The following is a 16412-nucleotide window of genomic DNA, read 5'->3' as shown; positions in this document are numbered from 1 at the left end:
GTTACATCATGTCTTATCCTCCAGAGCTGCACTCACACTTCTGCTGTTACATCATATCCTATCCTCCAGAGCTGCACTCACACTTCTGCTGTTACATCATATCCTATCCTCCAGAGCTGCACTCACTCTTCTGCTGTTACACTGTATCTTAGCAGAATGGTGATATATATAAATATATATATGTGTGAATATTATTATTGTTGCATTCCTGGTGGTCCGGAGTAAAGGATGTGTAATGTCTGGTTCCTTGGTGGTCCGGTTCTCACCCTCTCTTCCGGGAGGTCCGGATGGTCCTTGGGGGCCGACCTTACTGACCCCATCATCTCCTTTCTGTCCTGTTGAACCTGAAGCAAAGAAATCGAAGAAGAGATATTGTGCAGTCAGTATAAAAAGTCTACACACCCTCGCGAAAGTCCAGGTCATGGCAATCATTTAAATAATCCAACCAATAAGAACCATCTGGGGCCGTCTCACACCTGCGGCCATATCATGAGGTCTGCGCCATCATCCTCCGACGATTAACCAGCTAAGTCTTTCTATCAGCTCCTCAATTATTTAACCCCTTCTGTACCTTATTTTTGGGCCCCGTCTCCGGTGGCTGCCCCTTCTGTTCACACTGGGTGAAGGGGATCACATTTGTAGCCGCAGATCTACCCTGAATGACTGACCAAGGTCCATGTGCGGCTCTTTACAGCAGAAAGGTACGAGAAATATCCCAGAACAGACCGAAAGGTGAAAGTCACCACCGTGCCCTGAAAAAAGGTGAGAACCCCCACCGTGCTCTGTAAGAAGACGAGAACCCCCACCGTGCTCTGTAAGAAGACGAGAGCCACCACCGCGCTCTGTAAGAAGGCGGGAGCCACCACCGCGCTCTGTAAGAAGACGAGAGCCACCACCGTGCTCTGTAAGAAGACGAGAGCCACCACCGTGCTCTGTAAGAAGGTGAGAGCCACCACCGTGCTCTGTAAGAAGACGAGAGCCACCACCGTGCTCTGTAAGAAGACGAGAGCCACCACCGTGCTCTGTAAGAAGACGAGAGCCACCACCGTGCTCTGTAAGAAGGCGGGAGCCACCACCGTGCTCTGTAAGAAGACGAGAACCCCCACCGTGCTCTGTAAGAAGACGAGAGCCACCACCGCGCTCTGTAAGAAGGCGGGAGCCACCACCGCGCTCTGTAAGAAGACGAGAGCCACCACCGTGCTCTGTAAGAAGACGAGAGCCACCACCGTGCTCTGTAAGAAGGTGAGAGCCACCACCGTGCTCTGTAAGAAGGCGGGAGCCACCACCGCGCTCTGTAAGAAGACGAGAGCCACCACCGTGCTCTGTAAGAAGGAGAGAGCCACCACCGTGCTCTGTAAGAAGACGAGAGCCACCACCGTGCTCTGTAAGAAGACGAGAACCCCCACCGTGCTCTGTAAGAAGGCGGGAGCCACCACCGTGCTCTGTAAGAAGGAGAGAGCCACCACCGTGCTCTGTAAGAAGACGAGAGCCACCACCGCGCTCTGTAAGAAGACGAGAGCCACCACCGTGCTCTGTAAGAAGACGAGAGCCACCACCGCGCTCTGTAAGAAGACGAGAGCCACCACCGTGCTCTGTAAGAAGACGAGAGCCACCACCGTGCTCTGTAAGAAGGCGGGAGCCACCACCGCGCTCTGTAAGAAGACGAGAGCCACCACCGTGCTCTGTAAGAAGACGAGAGCCACCACCGTGCTCTGTAAGAAGACGAGAGCCACCACCGTGCTCTGTAAGAAGACGAGAGCCACCACCGTGCTCTGTAAGAAGACGTGAGCCACCACCGTGCTCTGTAAGAAGACGAGAGCCACCACCGTGCTCTGTAAGAAGGTGAGAACCCCCACCGTGCTCTGTAACAAGGCGAGAACCCCCACCGTGCTCTGTAAGAAGACGAGAACCCCCACCGTGCTCTGTAAGAAAGAGAGAGCCACCACCGTGCTCTGTAAGAAGACAAGAACCCCCACCGTGCTCTGTAAGAAGGAGAGAGCCACCACCGCGCTCTGTAAGAAGACGAGAGCCACCACCGTGCTCTGTAAGAAGGTGAGAACCCCCACCGTGCTCTGTAAGAAGACGAGAGCCACCACCGTCCTCTGTAAGAAGACGAGAGCCACCACCGTGCTCTGTAAGAAGACGAGAACCCCCACCGTGCTCTGTAAGAAGACGAGAGCCACCACCGCGCTCTGTAAGAAGGCGGGAGCCACCACCGCGCTCTGTAAGAAGACGAGAGCCACCACCGTGCTCTGTAAGAAGACGAGAGCCACCACCGTGCTCTGTAAGAAGGTGAGAACCCCCACCGTGCTCTGTAAGAAGACGAGAACCCCCACCGTGCTCTGTAAGAAGGAGAGAGCCACCACCGCGCTCTGTAAGAAGACGAGAGCCACCACCGTGCTCTGTAAGAAGGTGAGAACCCCCACCGTGCTCTGTAAGAAGACGAGAGCCACCACCGTCCTCTGTAAGAAGACGAGAGCCACCACCGTGCTCTGTAAGAAGACGAGAACCCCCACCGTGCTCTGTAAGAAGACGAGAGCCACCACCGCGCTCTGTAAGAAGGCGGGAGCCACCACCGCGCTCTGTAAGAAGACGAGAGCCACCACCGTGCTCTGTAAGAAGACGAGAGCCACCACCGTGCTCTGTAAGAAGGTGAGAACCCCCACCGTGCTCTGTAAGAAGACGAGAACCCCCACCGTGCTCTGTAAGAAGGAGAGAGCCACCACCGCGCTCTGTAAGAAGACGAGAGCCACCACCGTGCTCTGTAAGAAGACGAGAGCCACCACCGCGCTCTGTAAGAAGGCGGGAGCCACCACCGCGCTCTGTAAGAAGACGAGAGCCACCACCGCGCTCTGTAAGAAGGCGGGAGCCACCACCGCGCTCTGTAAGAAGACGAGAGCCACCACCGTGCTCTGTAAGAAGAAGAGAGCCACCACCGCGCTCTGTAAGAAGACGAGAGCCACCACCGTGCTCTGTAAGAAGGAGAGAGCCACCACCGTGCTCTGTAAGAAGACGAGAGCCCCCACCGCGCTCTGTAAGAAGACGAGAGCCACCACCGTGCTCTGTAAGAAGACGAGAGCCCCCACCGCGCTCTGTAAGAAGATGAGAACCCCCACCGTGCTCTGTAAGAAGACGAGAACCCCCACCGTGCTCTGTAAGAAGGAGAGAGCCACCACCGTGCTCTGCAAGAAGACGAGAACCCCCACCGTGCTCTGTAAGAAGGAGAGAGCCACCACCGTGCTCTGTAAGAAGACGAGAGCCACCACCGTGCTCTGTAAGAAGATGAGAGCCACCACCGCGCTCTGTAAGAAGACGAGAGCCACCACCGTGCTCTGTAAGAAGGAGAGAGCCACCACCGTGCTCTGTAAGAAGGAGAGAGCCACCACCGTGCTCTGTAAGAAGATGAGAGCCACCACCGCGCTCTGTAAGAAGGAGAGAGCCACCACCGTGCTCTGTAAGAAGACGAGAGCCACCACCGCGCTCTGTAAGAAGATGAGAGCCACCACCGCGCTCTGTAAGAAGACGAGAGCCACCACCGTGCTCTGTAAGAAGATGAGAGCCACCACCGTGCTCTGTATGAAGGCGAGAGCCACCACCGCGCTCTGTAAGAAGACGAGAGCCACCACCGTGCTCTGTAAGAAGATGAGAGCCACCACCGTGCTCTGTAAGAAGACGAGAGCCACCACCGTGCTCTGTATGAAGGTGAGAGCCTCCACCGCGCTCTGTAAGAAGACGAGAGCCACCACCGTGCTCTGAAAGAAGGAGAGAGCCACCACCGTGCTCTGTAAGAAGGAGAGAGCCACCACCGCGCTCTGTAAGAAGATGAGAGCCACCACCGCGCTCTGTAAGAAGACGAGAGCCACCACCGTGCTCTGTAAGAAGGAGAGAGCCACCACCGTCCTCTGTAAGAAGGAGAGAGCCACCACCGTGCTCTGTAAGAAGATGAGAGCCACCACCATGCTCTGTAAGAAGGCGAGAGCCACCACCGTGCTCTGTAAGAAGGCGAGAGCCACCACCGTGCTCTGTAAGAAGACGAGAGCCACCACCGCGCTCTGTAAGAAGGAGAGAGCCACCACCGTGCTCTGTAAGAAGGCGGGAGCCACCACCGCGCTCTGTAAGAAGACGAGAGCCACCACCGTGCTCTGTAAGAAGGAGAGAGCCACCACCGTGCTCTGTAAGAAGATGAGAGCCACCACCGCGCTCTGTAAGAAGATGAGAGCCACCACCGCGCTCTGTAAGAAGACGAGAGCCACCACCGTGCTCTGTAAGAAGGTGAGAGCCACCACCGTGCTCTGTAAGAAGGCGAGAGTCACCACCGTGCTCTGTAAGAAGGCGAGAGCCACCACCGTGCTCTGTAAGAAGGAGAGAGCCACCACCGTGCTCTGTAAGAAGGCGAGAGCCACCACCGTGCTCTGTAAGAAGACGAGAGCCACCACCGCGCTCTGTAAGAAGGAGAGAGCCACCACCGTGCTCTGTAAGAAGGCGGGAGCCACCACCGCGCTCTGTAAGAAGACGAGAGCCACCACCGTGCTCTGTAAGAAGGAGAGAGCCACCACCGTGCTCTGTAAGAAGATGAGAGCCACCACCGCGCTCTGTAAGAAGATGAGAGCCACCACCGCGCTCTGTAAGAAGACGAGAGCCACCACCGTGCTCTGTAAGAAGGTGAGAGCCACCACCGTGCTCTGTAAGAAGGCGAGAGTCACCACCGTGCTCTGTAAGAAGGCGAGAGCCACCACCGTGCTCTGTAAGAAGGAGAGAGCCACCACCGTGCTCTGTAAGAAGACGAGAGCCACCACCGCGCTCTGTAAGAAGACGAGAGCCACCACCGTGCTCTGTAAGAAGGCGAGAGCCACCACCGTGCTCTGTAAGAAGACGAGAGCCACCACCGTGCTCTGTAAGAAGACGAGAGCCACCACCGTGCTCTGTAAGAAGATGAGAGCCACCACCGCGCTCTGTAAGAAGACGAGAGCCACCACCGTGTTCTGTAAGAAGGCGAGAGCCACCACCGCGCTCTGTAAGAAGGAGAGAACCACCACCGTGCTCTGTAAGAAGACGAGAGCCACCACCGTGCTCTGTAAGAAGACGAGAGCCACCACCGTGCTCTGTAAGAAGATGAGAGCCACCACCGCGCTCTGTAAGAAGACGAGAGCCACCACCGTGCTCTGTAAGAAGGAGAGAGCCACCACCGTGCTCTGTAAGAAGACGAGAGCCACCACCGCGCTCTGTAAGAAGGCGAGAACCCCCACCGTGCTATGTAAGAAGACGAGAGCCACCACCGCGCTCTGTAAGAAGGCGAGAGCCATCACCATGCTCTGTAAGAAGGCGAGAGCCATCACCGTGCTCTGTAAGAAGGCGAGAACCCCCACCGTGCTCTGTAAGAAGACGAGAGCCACCACCGCGCTCTGTAAGAAGGAGAGAGCCACCACCGCGCTCTGTAAGAAGACGAGAGCCACCACCGTGCTCTGTAAGAAGATGAGAGCCACCACCGCGCTCTGTAAGAAGACGAGAGCCACCACCGTGCTCTGTAAGAAGGAGAGAGCCACCACCGTGCTCTGTAAGAAGATGAGAGCCACCACCGCGCTCTGTAAGAAGGAGAGAGCCACCACCGTCCTCTGTAAGAAGACGAGAGACATCACCGTGCTCTGTAAGAAGGAGAGAGCCACCACCGTGCTCTGTAAGAAGATGAGAGCCACCACCGCGCTCTGTAAGAAGGAGAGAGCCACCACCGTGCTCTGTAAGAAGGAGAGAGCCACCACCGTGCTCTGTAAGAAGATGAGAGCCACCACCGCGCTCTGTAAGAAGGAGAGAGCCACCACCGTGCTCTGTAAGAAGACGAGAGCCACCACCGCGCTCTGTAAGAAGATGAGAGCCACCACCGCGCTCTGTAAGAAGACGAGAACCACCACCGTGCTCTGTAAGAAGATGAGAGCCACCACCGCGCTCTGTAAGAAGACGAGAGCCACCACCGTGCTCTGTAAGAAGGAGAGAGCCACCACCGTGCTCTGTAAGAAGGAGAGAGCCACCACCGCGCTCTGTAAGAAGATGAGAGCCACCACCGCGCTCTGTAAGAAGACGAGAGCCACCACCGTACTCTGTAAGAAGGAGAGAGCCACCACCGTGCTCTGTAAGAAGATGAGAGCCACCACCATGCTCTGTAAGAAGGCGAGAGCCACCACCGTGCTCTGTAAGAAGGCGAGAGCCACCACCGTGCTCTGTAAGAAGACGAGAGCCACCACCGCGCTCTGTAAGAAGGAGAGAGCCACCACCGTGCTCTGTAAGAAGGCGGGAGCCACCACCGCGCTCTGTAAGAAGACGAGAGCCACCACCGTGCTCTGTAAGAAGGAGAGAGCCACCACCGTGCTCTGTAAGAAGATGAGAGCCACCACCGCGCTCTGTAAGAAGATGAGAGCCACCACAGCGCTCTGTAAGAAGATGAGAGCCACCACCGCGCTCTGTAAGAAGACGAGAGCCACCACCGTGCTCTGTAAGAAGACGAGAGCCACCAGGGTGCTCTGTAAGAAGATGAGAGCCACCACCGCGCTCTGTAAGAAGACGAGAGCCACCACCGTGCTCTGTAAGAAGGAGAGAGCCACCACCGTGCTCTGTAAGAAGACGAGAGCCACCACCGCGCTCTGTAAGAAGGCGAGAACCCCCACCGTGCTCTGTAAGAAGACGAGAGCCACCACCGTGCTCTGTAAGAAGGCGAGAGCCATCACCGTGCTCTGTAAGAAGGCGAGAACCCCCACCGTGCTCTGTAAGAAGACGAGAGCCACCACCGCGCTCTGTAAGAAGGAGAGAGCCACCACCGCGCTCTGTAAGAAGACGAGAGCCACCACCGTGCTCTGTAAGAAGATGAGAGCCACCACCGCGCTCTGTAAGAAGACGAGAGCCACCACCGTGCTCTGTAAGAAGGAGAGAGCCACCACCGTGCTCTGTAAGAAGATGAGAGCCACCACCGCGCTCTGTAAGAAGGAGAGAGCCACCACCGTGCTCTGTAAGAAGGCGAGAGCCACCACCGTGCTCTGTAAGAAGACGAGAGCCACCACCGCGCTCTGTAAGAAGATGAGAGCCACCACCGCGCTCTGTAAGAAGGAGAGAGCCACCACCGTGCTCTGTAAGAAGATGAGAGCCACCACCGCGCTCTGTAAGAAGATGAGAGCCACCACAGCGCTCTGTAAGAAGATGAGAGCCACCACCGCGCTCTGTAAGAAGACGAGAGCCACCACCGTGCTCTGTAAGAAGGCGAGAGCCACCACCGTGCTCTGTAAGAAGGCGAGAGCCACCACCGTGCTCTGTAAGAAGGCGAGAGCCACCACCGTGCTCTGTAAGAAGGTGAGAGCCACCACCGTGCTCTGTAAGAAGGAGAGAGCCACCACCGTGCTCTGTAAGAAGACGAGAGCCACCACCGCGCTCTGTAAGAAGACGAGAGCCACCACCGTGCTCTGTAAGAAGGCGAGAGCCACCACCGTGCTCTGTAAGAAGACGAGAGCCACCACCGTGCTCTGTAAGAAGACGAGAGCCACCACCGTGCTCTGTAAGAAGATGAGAGCCACCACCGCGCTCTGTAAGAAGACGAGAGCCACCACCGTGTTCTGAAAGAAGGCGAGAGCCACCACCGCGCTCTGTAAGGAGAGAGCCACCACCGTGCTCTGTAAGAAGGAGAGAACCCCCACCGTGCTCTGTAAGAAGACGAGAGCCACCACCGTGCTCTGTAAGAAGATGAGAGCCACCACCGCGCTCTGTAAGAAGACGAGAGCCACCACCGCGCTCTGTAAGAAGGAGAGAGCCACCACCGTGCTCTGTAAGAAGACGAGAGCCACCACCGCGCTCTGTAAGAAGGCGAGAACCCCCACCGTGCTCTGTAAGAAGACGAGAGCCACCACCGCGCTCTGTAAGAAGGAGAGAGCCACCACCGCGCTCTGTAAGAAGGCGAGAGCCACCACAGTGCTCTGTAAGAAGGAGAGAGCCACCACCGCGCTCTGTAAGAAGGCGAGAGCCATCACCGTGCTCTGTAAGAAGACGAGAGCCACCACCGTGCTCTGTAAGAAGGCGAGAGCCACAACCGTGCTCTGTAAGAAGACGAGAGCCACCACCGTGCTCTGTAAGAAGACGAGAGCCACCACCGTGCTCTGTAAGAAGGCGAGAGCCACCACCGTGCTCTGTAAGAAGGCGAGAGCCACCACCGTGCTCTGTAAGAAGGAGAGAGCCACCACCGCGCTCTGTAAGAAGGAGAGACCCACCACCGCGCTCTGTAAGAAGGTGAGAACCCCCACCGTGCTCTGTAAGAAAATGAGAACCCCCACCGTGCTCTGTAAGAAGGAGAGAGCCACCACCGCGCTCTGTAAGAAGGTGAGAACCCCCACCGTGCTCTGTAAGAAGACGAGAGCCACCACCGTCCTCTGTAAGAAGACGAGAGCCACCACCGTGCTCTGTAAGAAGGCGAGAGCCACCACCGTGCTCTGTAAGAAGGCGAGAGCCACCACCGTGCTCTGTAAGAAGGCGAGAGCCACCACCGTGCTCTGTAAGAAGGCGAGAGCCACCACCGTGCTCTGTAAGAAGGAGAGAGCCACCACCGCGCTCTGTAAGAAGGAGAGAGCCACCACCGCGCTCTGTAAGAAGGTGAGAACCCCCACCGTGCTCTGTAAGAAGACGAGAACCCCCACCGTGCTCTGTAAGAAGGAGAGAGCCACCACCGCGCTCTGTAAAAAGGTCAGAACCCCCACCGTGCTCTGTAAGAAGACGAGAGCCACCACCGTCCTCTGTAAGAAGACGAGAGCCACCACCGTGCTCTGTAAGAAGGCGAGAGCCAACACCGTGCTCTGTAAGAAGGCGAGAGCCACCACCGTGCTCTGTAAGAAGGAGAGAGCCACCACCGCGCTCTGTAAGGAGAGAGCCACCACCGCGCTCTGTAAGAAGGTGAGAACCCCCACTGTGCTCTGTAAGAAGACGAGAACCCCCACCGTGCTCTGTAAGAAGGAGAGAGCCACCACCGCGCTCTGTAAGAAGGTGAGAACCCCCACCGTGCTCTGTAAGAAGACGAGAGCCACCACCGTCCTCTGTAAGAAGACGAGAGCCACCACCGTGCTCTGTAAGAAGGCGAGAGCCACCACCGTGCTCTGTAAGAAGGCGAGAGCCACCACCGTGCTCTGTAAGAAGGCGAGAGCCACCACCGTGCTCTGTAAGAAGGCGAGAGCCACCACCGTGCTCTGTAACAAGGCGACAGCCACCACCGCGCTCTGTAAGAAGGAGAGAGCCACCACCGTGCTCTGTAAGAAGGAGAGAGCCACGACCGCGCTCTGTAAGAAGGAGAGAGCCACCACCGCGCTCTGTAAGAAGGTGAGAACCCCCACCGTGCTCTGTAAGAAGACGAGAACCCCCACCGTGCTCTGTAAGAAGGAGAGAGCCACCACCGCGCTCTGTAAGAAGGTGAGAGCCACCACCGTGCTCTATAAGAAGACGAGAGCCACCACCGTCCTCTGTAAGAAGACGAGAGCCACCACCGTGCTCTGTAAGAAGGCGAGAGCCACCACCGTGCTCTGTAAGAAGGCGAGAGCCACCACCGTGCTCTGTAAGAAGGCGAGAGCCACCATCGTGCTCTGTAAGAAGGAGAGAGCCACCACCGCGCTCTGTAAGAAGGAGAGAGCCACCACCGCGCTCTGTAAGAAGGTGAGAACCCCCACCGTGCTCTGTAAGAAGACGAGAACCCCCACCGTGCTCTGTAAGAAGGAGAGAGCCACCACCGCGCTCTGTAAGAAGGTGAGAACCCCCATCGTGCTCTGTAAGAAGACGAGAGCCACCACCGTCCTCTGTAAGAAGACGAGAGCCACCACCGTGCTCTGTAAGAAGGTGAGAACCCCCACCGTGCTCTGTAAGAAGACGAGAGCCACCACCGTCCTCTGTAAGAAGACGAGAGCCACCACCGTGCTCTGTAAGAAGACGAGAGCCACCACCGTGCTCTGTAAGAAGGAGAGAGCCACCACCGTGCTCTGTAACAAGGAGAGAGCCACCACCGTGCTCTGTAAGAAGACGAGAGCCACCACCGCGCTCTGTAAGAAGGAGAGAGCCACCACCGTGCTCTGTAAGAAGAGGAGAACCCCCCACCGTGCTCTGTATGAAGGCGAGAGCCACCACCGCGCTCTGTAAGAAGGCGAGAGCCACCACCGCGCTCTGTAAGAAGACGAGAGCCACCACCGTGCTCTGTAAGAAGGTGAGAGCCACCACCGTGCTCTGTAAGAAGAGGAGAACCCCCACCGTGCTCTGTATGAAGGCGAGAGCCACCACCACGCTCTGTAAGAAGGAGAGAGCCACCACCGCGCTCTGTAAGAAGGAGAGAGCCACCACCGTGCTCTGTAAGAAGACGGGAGCCACCACCGTGCTCTGTAACAAGGAGAGAGCCACCACCGCGCTCTGTAACAAGGAGAGAGCCACCACCGTGCTCTGTAAGAAGACGAGAGCCACCACCGCACTCTGTAAAAAGGAGAGAGCCACCACCGCGCTCTGTAAGAAGACGAGAGCCACCACCGCACTCTGTAAGAAGGCGGGAGCCACCACCGCACTCTGTAAGAAGACGAGAGCCACCACCGCGCTCTGTAAGAAGACGAGAGCCACCACAGCGCTCTGTAAGAAGGAGAGAGCCACCACCGTGCTCTGTAAGAAGATGAGAGCCACCACCGCGCTCTGTAAGAAGGAGAGAGCCACCACCGTGCTCTGTAAGAAGACGAGAGCCACCACCGCGCTCTGTAAGAAGATGAGAGCCACCACCGCGCTCTGTAAGAAGACGAGAGCCACCACCGTGCTCTGTAAGAAGATGAGAGCCACCACCGCGCTCTGTAAGAAGACGAGAGCCACCACCGTGCTCTGTAAGAAGGAGAGAGCCACCACCGTGCTCTGTAAGAAGGAGAGAGCCACCACCGCGCTCTGTAAGAAGATGAGAGCCACCACCGCGCTCTGTAAGAAGACGAGAGCCACCACCGTACTCTGTAAGAAGGAGAGAGCCACCACCGCGCTCTGTAAGAAGACGAGAGCCACCACCGCGCTCTGTAAGAAGACGAGAGCCGCCACCGTGCTCTGTAAGAAGGAGAGAGCCACCACCGCGCTCTGTAAGAAGAAGAGAGCCACCACCGCGCTCTGTAAGAAGGCGAGAGCCACCACCGTGCTCTGTAAGAAGACGAGAGCCACCACCGCGCTCTGTAAGAAGACGAGAGCCACCACCGTGCTCTGTAAGAAGGCGAGAGCCACCACCGTGCTCTGTAAGAAGACGAGAGCCACCACCGTGCTCTGTAAGAAGACGAGAGCCACCACCGTGCTCTGTAAGAAGATGAGAGCCACCACCGCGCTCTGTAAGAAGACGAGAGCCACCACCGTGTTCTGAAAGAAGGCGAGAGCCACCACCGCGCTCTGTAAGGAGAGAGCCACCACCGTGCTCTGTAAGAAGGAGAGAACCCCCACAGTGCTCTGTAAGAAGACGAGAGCCACCACCGTGCTCTGTAAGAAGATGAGAGCCACCACCGCGCTCTGTAAGAAGACGAGAGCCACCACCGTGCTCTGTAAGAAGGAGAGAGCCACCACCGTGCTCTGTAAGAAGACAAGAGCCACCACCGCGCTCTGTAAGAAGGCGAGAACCCCCACCGTGCTCTGTAAGAAGACGAGAGCCACCACCGTGCTCTGTAAGAAGGCGAGAGCCATCACCGTGCTCTGTAAGAAGGCGAGAACCCCCACCGTGCTCTGTAAGAAGACGAGAGCCACCACCGCGCTCTGTAAGAAGGAGAGAGCCACCACCGCGCTCTGTAAGAAGGCGAGAGCCACCACAGTGCTCTGTAAGAAGGAGAGAGCCACCACCGCGCTGTGTAAGAAGGCGAGAGCCATCACCGTGCTCTGTAAGAAGACGAGAGCCACCACCGTGCTCTGTAAGAAGGCGAGAGCCACCACCGTGCTCTGTAAGAAGGCGAGAGCCACCACCGTGCTCTGTAAGAAGGCGAGAGCCACCACCGTGCTCTGTAAGAAGACGAGAGCCACCACCGTGCTCTGTAAGAAGGAGAGAGCCACCACCGCGCTCTTTAAGAAGGAGAGAGCCACCACCGCGCTCTGTAAGAAGGTGAGAACCCCCACCGTGCTCTGTAAGAATACGAGAACCCCCACCGTGCTCTGTAAGAAGGAGAGAGCCACCACCGCGCTCTGTAAGAAGGTGAGAACCCCCACCGTGCTCTGTAAGAAGACGAGAGCCACCACCGTCCTCTGTAAGAAGACGAGAGCCACCACCGTGCTCTGTAAGAAGGCGAGAGCCACCACCGTGCTCTGTAAGAAGGCGAGAGCCACCACCGTGCTCTGTAAGAAGGCGAGAGCCACCACCGTGCTCTGTAAGAAGGAGAGAGCCACCACCGCGCTCTGTAAGAAGGAGAGAGCCACCACCGCGCTCTGTAAGAAGGAGAGAGCCACCACCGCGCTCTGTAAGAAGACGAGAACCCCCACCGTGCTCTGTAAGAAGGAGAGAGCCACCACCGTGCTCTGTAAGAAGGTCAGAACCCCCACCGTGCTCTGTAAGAAGACGAGAGCCACCACCGTCCTCTGTAAGAAGACAAGAGCCACCACCGTGCTCTGTAAGAAGGAGAGAGCCACCACCGCGCTCTGTAAGGAGAGAGCCACCACCGCGCTCTGTAAGAAGGTGAGAACCCCCACCGTGCTCTGTAAAAAGGAGAGAGCCACCACCGCGCTCTGTAAGAAGGTGAGAACACCCACCGTGCTCTGTAAGAAGACGAGAGCCACCACCGTCCTCTGTAAGAAGACGAGAGCCACCACCGTGCTCTGTAAGAAGGCGAGAGCCACCACCGTGCTCTGTAAGAAGGCGAGAGCCACCACCGTGCTCTGTAAGAAGGCGAGAGCCACCACCGTGCTCTGTAAGAAGGCGAGAGCCACCACCGTGCTCTGTAACAAGGCGAGAGCCACCACCGCGCTCTGTAAGAAGGAGAGAGCCACCACCGTGCTCTGTAAGAAGGAGAGAGCCACGACCGCGCTCTGTAAGGAGAGAGCCACCACCGCGCTCTGTAAGAAGGTGAGAACCCCCACCGTGCTCTGTAAGAAGACGAGAACCCCCACCGTGCTCTGTAAGAAGGAGAGAGCCACCACCGCGCTCTGTAAGAAGGTGAGAACCCCCACCGTGCTCTGTAAGAAGAGGAGAGCCACCACCGTCCTCTGTAAGAAGACGAGAGCCACCACCGTGCTCTGTAAGAAGGCGAGAGCCACCACCGTGCTCTGTAAGAAGGCGAGAGCCACCACCGTGCTCTGTAAGAAGGCGAGAGCCACCATCGTGCTCTGTAAGAAGGAGAGAGCCACCACCGCGCTCTGTAAGAAGGAGAGAGCCACCACCGCGCTCTGTAAGAAGGTGAGAACCCCCACCGTGCTCTGTAAGAAGACGAGAACCCCCACCGTGCTCTGTAAGAAGGAGAGAGCCACCACCGCGCTCTGTAAGAAGGTGAGAACCCCCACCGTGCTCTGTAAGAAGAGGAGAGCCACCACCGTCCTCTGTAAGAAGACGAGAGCCACCACCGTGCTCTGTAAGAAGGTGAGAACCCCCACCGTGCTCTGTAAGAAGACGAGAGCCACCACCGTCCTCTGTAAGAAGACGAGAGCCACCACCGTGCTCTGTAAGAAGACGAGAGCCACCACCGTGCTCTGTAAGAAGGAGAGAGCCACCACCGCGCTCTGTGAGAAGGTGAGAACCCCCACCGTGCTCTGTAACAAGGAGAGAGCCACCACCGCGCTCTGTAAGAAGACGAGAGCCACCACCGCACTCTGTAAAAAGGAGAGAGCCACCACCGTGCTCTGTAACAAGGAGAGAGCCACCACCGCGCTCTGTAACAAGGAGAGAGCCACCACCGTGCTCTGTAAGAAGACGAGAGCCACCACCGCACTCTGTAAAAAGGAGAGAGCCACCACCGCGCTCTGTAAGAAGACGAGAGCCACCACCGCACTCTGTAAGAAGGCGGGAGCCACCACCGCACTCTGTAAGAAGACGAGAGCCACCACCGCGCTCTGTAAGAAGACGAGAGCCACCACAGCGCTCTGTAAGAAGACGAGAGCCCCCACCGCGCTCTGTAAGAAGACGAGAGCCGCCACCGTGCTCTGTAAGAAGACGAGAGCCACCACCGCGCTCTGTAAGAAGACGAGAGCCACAACCGCGCTCTGTAAGAAGGAGAGAGCCACCACCGCGCTCTGTAAGAAGGAGAGAGCCACCACCGCGCTCTGTAAGAAGACGAGAGCCACCACCGCGCTCTGTAAGAAGGCGGGAGCCACCACCGCACTCTGTAAGAAGACGAGAGCCACCACCGCGCTCTGTAAGAAGACGAGAGCCACCACCACGCTCTGTAAGAAGGCGAGAACCCCCACCGTGCTATGTAAGAAGACGAGAGCCACCACCGCGCTCTGTAAGAAGGCGAGAACCACCACCGCTCTCTGTAAGAAGGAGAGAGCCACCACCGTGCTCTGTAAGAAGACGAGAACCCCGACCGTGCTCTGTAAGAAGACGAGAGCCACCACCGCGCTCTGTAAGAAGGCGAGAACCTCCACCGTGCTCTGTAAGAAGACGAGAGCCACAACCGCGCTCTGTAAGAAGGAGAGAGCCACCACCGCACTCTGTAAGAAGGAGAGAGCCACCACCGCGCTCTGTAAGAAGACGAGAGCCACCACCGCGCTCTGTAAGAAGGCGGGAGCCACCACCGCACTCTGTAAGAAGACGAGAGTCACCACCGCGCTCTGTAAAAAGACGAGAGCCACCACCGCGCTCTGTAAGAAAGCGAGAACCCCCACCATGCTCTGTAAGAAGACGAGAGCCACCACCGCGCTCTGTAAGAAGGCGAGAACCCCCACCGTGCTCTGTAAGAAGACGAGAGCCAAAACCGCGCTCTGTAAGAAGGAGAGAGCCACCACCGCGCTCTGTAAGAAGGCGGGAGCCACCACTGCGCTCTGTAAGAAGGCGGGAGCCACCACCGCGCTCTGTAAGAAGGCGGGAGCCACCACCGCGCTCTGTAAGAAGACGAGAGCCACCACCGCGCTCTGTAAGAAGGCGAGAACCCCCACCGTGCTCTGTAACAAGGCGAGAGCCACCACCGTGCTCTGTAAGAAGGCGAGAGCCACCACCGCGCTCTGTAAGAAGACGAGAGCCGCCACCGTGCTCTGTAAGAAGACGAGAGCCACCACCGCGCTCTGTAAGAAGGCGAGAACCACCACCGCTCTCTGTAAGAAGAAGAGAGCCACCACCGTGCTCTGTAAGAAGACAAGAACCCCGACCGTGCTCTGTAAGAAGACGAGAGCCACCACCGCGCTCTGTAAGAAGGCGAGAACCTCCACCGTGCTCTGTAAGAAGACGAGAGCCACAACCGCGCTCTGTAAGAAGGAGAGAGCCACCACCGCACTCTGTAAGAAGGAGAGAGCCACCACCGCGCTCTGTAAGAAGACGAGAGCCACCACCGCGCTCTGTAAGAAGGCGGGAGCCACCACCGCACTCTGTAAGAAGACGAGAGTCACCACCGCGCTCGGTAAGAAGACGAGAGCCACCACCGCGCTCTGTAAGAAAGCGAGAACCCCCACCATGCTCTGTAAGAAGGCGAGAACCACCACCGCTCTCTGTAAGAAGGAGAGAGACACCACCGTGCTCTGTAAGAAGACGAGAACCCCCACCGTGCTAAGTAAGAAGACGAGAGCCACCACCGTGCTCTGTAAGAAGGAGAGAGCCACCACCGCGCTCTGTAAGAAGGCGAGAACCTCCACCGTGCTCTGTAACAAGATGAGAGCCACAACCGCGCTCTGTAAGAAGGAGAGAGCCACCACCGCACTCTGTAAGAAAGAGAGAGCCACCACCGCGCTCTGTAAGAAGACGAGAGCCACCACCGCGCTCTGTAAGAAGGCGGGAGCCACCACTGCACTCTGTAGGAAGACGAGAACCCCCACCATGCTCTGTAAGAAGACGAGAGCCACCACCGCGCTCTGTAAGAAGGCGAGAACCCCCACCGTGCTCTGTAAGAAGGAGAGAGTCGCCACTGTGCTCTGTAAGAAGACGAGAGCCACCACCGCGCTCTGTAAGAAGACGAGAACCACCACCATGCTCTGTAAGAAGGAGAGAGCCACCAACGTGCTCTGTAAGAAGACGAGAGCCACCACCGCGCTCTGTAAGAAGGCGAGAACCCCCACCGTGCTCTGTAAGAAGGAGAGAGTCGCCACTGTGCTCTGTAAGAAGACGAGAGCCACCACCGCGCTCTGTAAGAAGACGAGAACCACCACCATGCTCTGTAAGAAGGAGAGAGCCACCAACGTGCTCTGTAAGAAGGAGAGAGCCACCACCGCGCTCTGTAAGAAGACGAGAGCCACCACCGTGCTCTGTAAGAAAGAAAGAGCCACCACCGCGCTGTGTAAGAAGGCGA

The 16412-nt window shown here is 57.4% G+C and overlaps 1 protein-coding gene across 2 annotated transcripts in view; it reads right to left on the bottom strand.

The window, feature by feature from the left end:
- MARCO (macrophage receptor with collagenous structure) overlaps positions 1 to 16412 on the bottom strand; it is a 189820-nt gene that overhangs the window by 67390 nt on the left and 106018 nt on the right. For both annotated transcript variants that reach the window (XM_075318730.1, XM_075318731.1), the window contains one exon: positions 267 to 344. In XM_075318730.1, the coding sequence (XP_075174845.1) occupies positions 267 to 344 (78 nt within the window). The remainder of the gene's footprint in view (positions 1 to 266; positions 345 to 16412) is intronic.

The sequence above is a fragment of the Anomaloglossus baeobatrachus genome, chromosome 7 (assembly GCF_048569485.1).
Source record: "Anomaloglossus baeobatrachus isolate aAnoBae1 chromosome 7, aAnoBae1.hap1, whole genome shotgun sequence".
NCBI lineage: Eukaryota > Metazoa > Chordata > Amphibia > Anura > Aromobatidae > Anomaloglossus > Anomaloglossus baeobatrachus.
Note: the sequence above shows the minus strand (reverse complement) of the source record. Positions and strands in the feature narration are given on the sequence as shown.